General features: G+C 55.2%; 1 protein-coding gene across 1 annotated transcript in view; it reads left to right on the forward strand.

The window, feature by feature from the left end:
- FOXJ2 (forkhead box J2) overlaps positions 1–982 on the forward strand; it is a 20,764-nt gene that overhangs the window by 12,852 nt on the left and 6,930 nt on the right. Inside the window, exons 7-8 of the mRNA XM_010849360.1 lie at positions 1–299; positions 854–955. The exon at positions 1–299 is cut by the window's left edge and continues 3 nt beyond it. Coding sequence (XP_010847662.1) covers positions 1–299; positions 854–955 — 401 coding nt within the window. The remainder of the gene's footprint in view (positions 300–853; positions 956–982) is intronic.

Below are 982 nucleotides of genomic sequence, written 5' to 3' on the forward strand. Positions count from 1 at the left end.
GCCGCAGCCGCAGCCGCCGCCCCCGCAGTCACAGCCGCAGGCACCCGCCCAGGGCACCTCTGCTGTCGGGGGTGCGCCGCCATTGCACACCCCCAGCCCCGACGGCTGTACCCCACCCGGGGGTAAGCCAACGGGATCCGAGGGCTACGGGCCACCCCCGGTGATGGCCATGCACCCGCCCCCGCTGCAGCACGGAGGCTACCACGCCCATCAGCACCACCCCCATTCCCACCCCGCCCAGCAGCCGCCGCCACAGCAACAGGCACAAGGCCAGGCACCCATCAACAGCACTGGCTTTGGTGAGTAAGCGAGGTACGCGGAGCCCCGAAGGACTGCCAGCTGACCTTCCTGTTCTGACTCTGGAAGGAGAGGGGATTGGTTAGGAAATTAACAGCGGGTCTTTTATTTATTTGTTTCCGTGCCTACTGGTATTTGGGATCTTCGTTCCCCCAGGAGGAATCAAACCTGCCCGGCCCTGCATTGGAAGGGCAGTCTTAACCTCTGGACTACCAGGAAAGTCCCAATAGTGGCTCTTTTAGCCTTACTCTCCCCCCAGAGCTCCTGTGGGCAACAGAAGTTGCAAATTGGAGCTCTATATTAAGAGAATTTTTAGACAAATTTGGATTGTTTTACTTATTCTCTTGTCTGTGAGCTGGGCTGTTTGTAATTACAGCATCAATAGCTCGGTTTGTCCTAAATCTCCAGGGAGGGAAAGTCCAAAGTTATCTTGGTAATGTAACTTGCATCTTGTAGATGCAAGAATCTTGCATTCATAACTCAGACTGCTGTCAGCTGGTGGCTGTCTCATCACCCCTCACTCTGTCTTATTCCCCCATCCCCTTCCTCTTCACAGCCTTTCCTCCAGACTGGTGCTCCAATATCGATTCCTTAAAGGAAAGCTTTAAGATGGTGAACCGGCTCAACTGGTCCAGCATTGAGCAGTCACAGTTCTCAGGTTGGTGACTGAGTGATGGTGCCTGAA

The sequence above is a fragment of the Bison bison genome, unplaced genomic scaffold (assembly GCF_000754665.1).
Source record: "Bison bison bison isolate TAMUID 2011002044 unplaced genomic scaffold, Bison_UMD1.0 scf7180017864281, whole genome shotgun sequence".
In the NCBI taxonomy this organism is placed as follows: domain Eukaryota; kingdom Metazoa; phylum Chordata; class Mammalia; order Artiodactyla; family Bovidae; genus Bison; species Bison bison.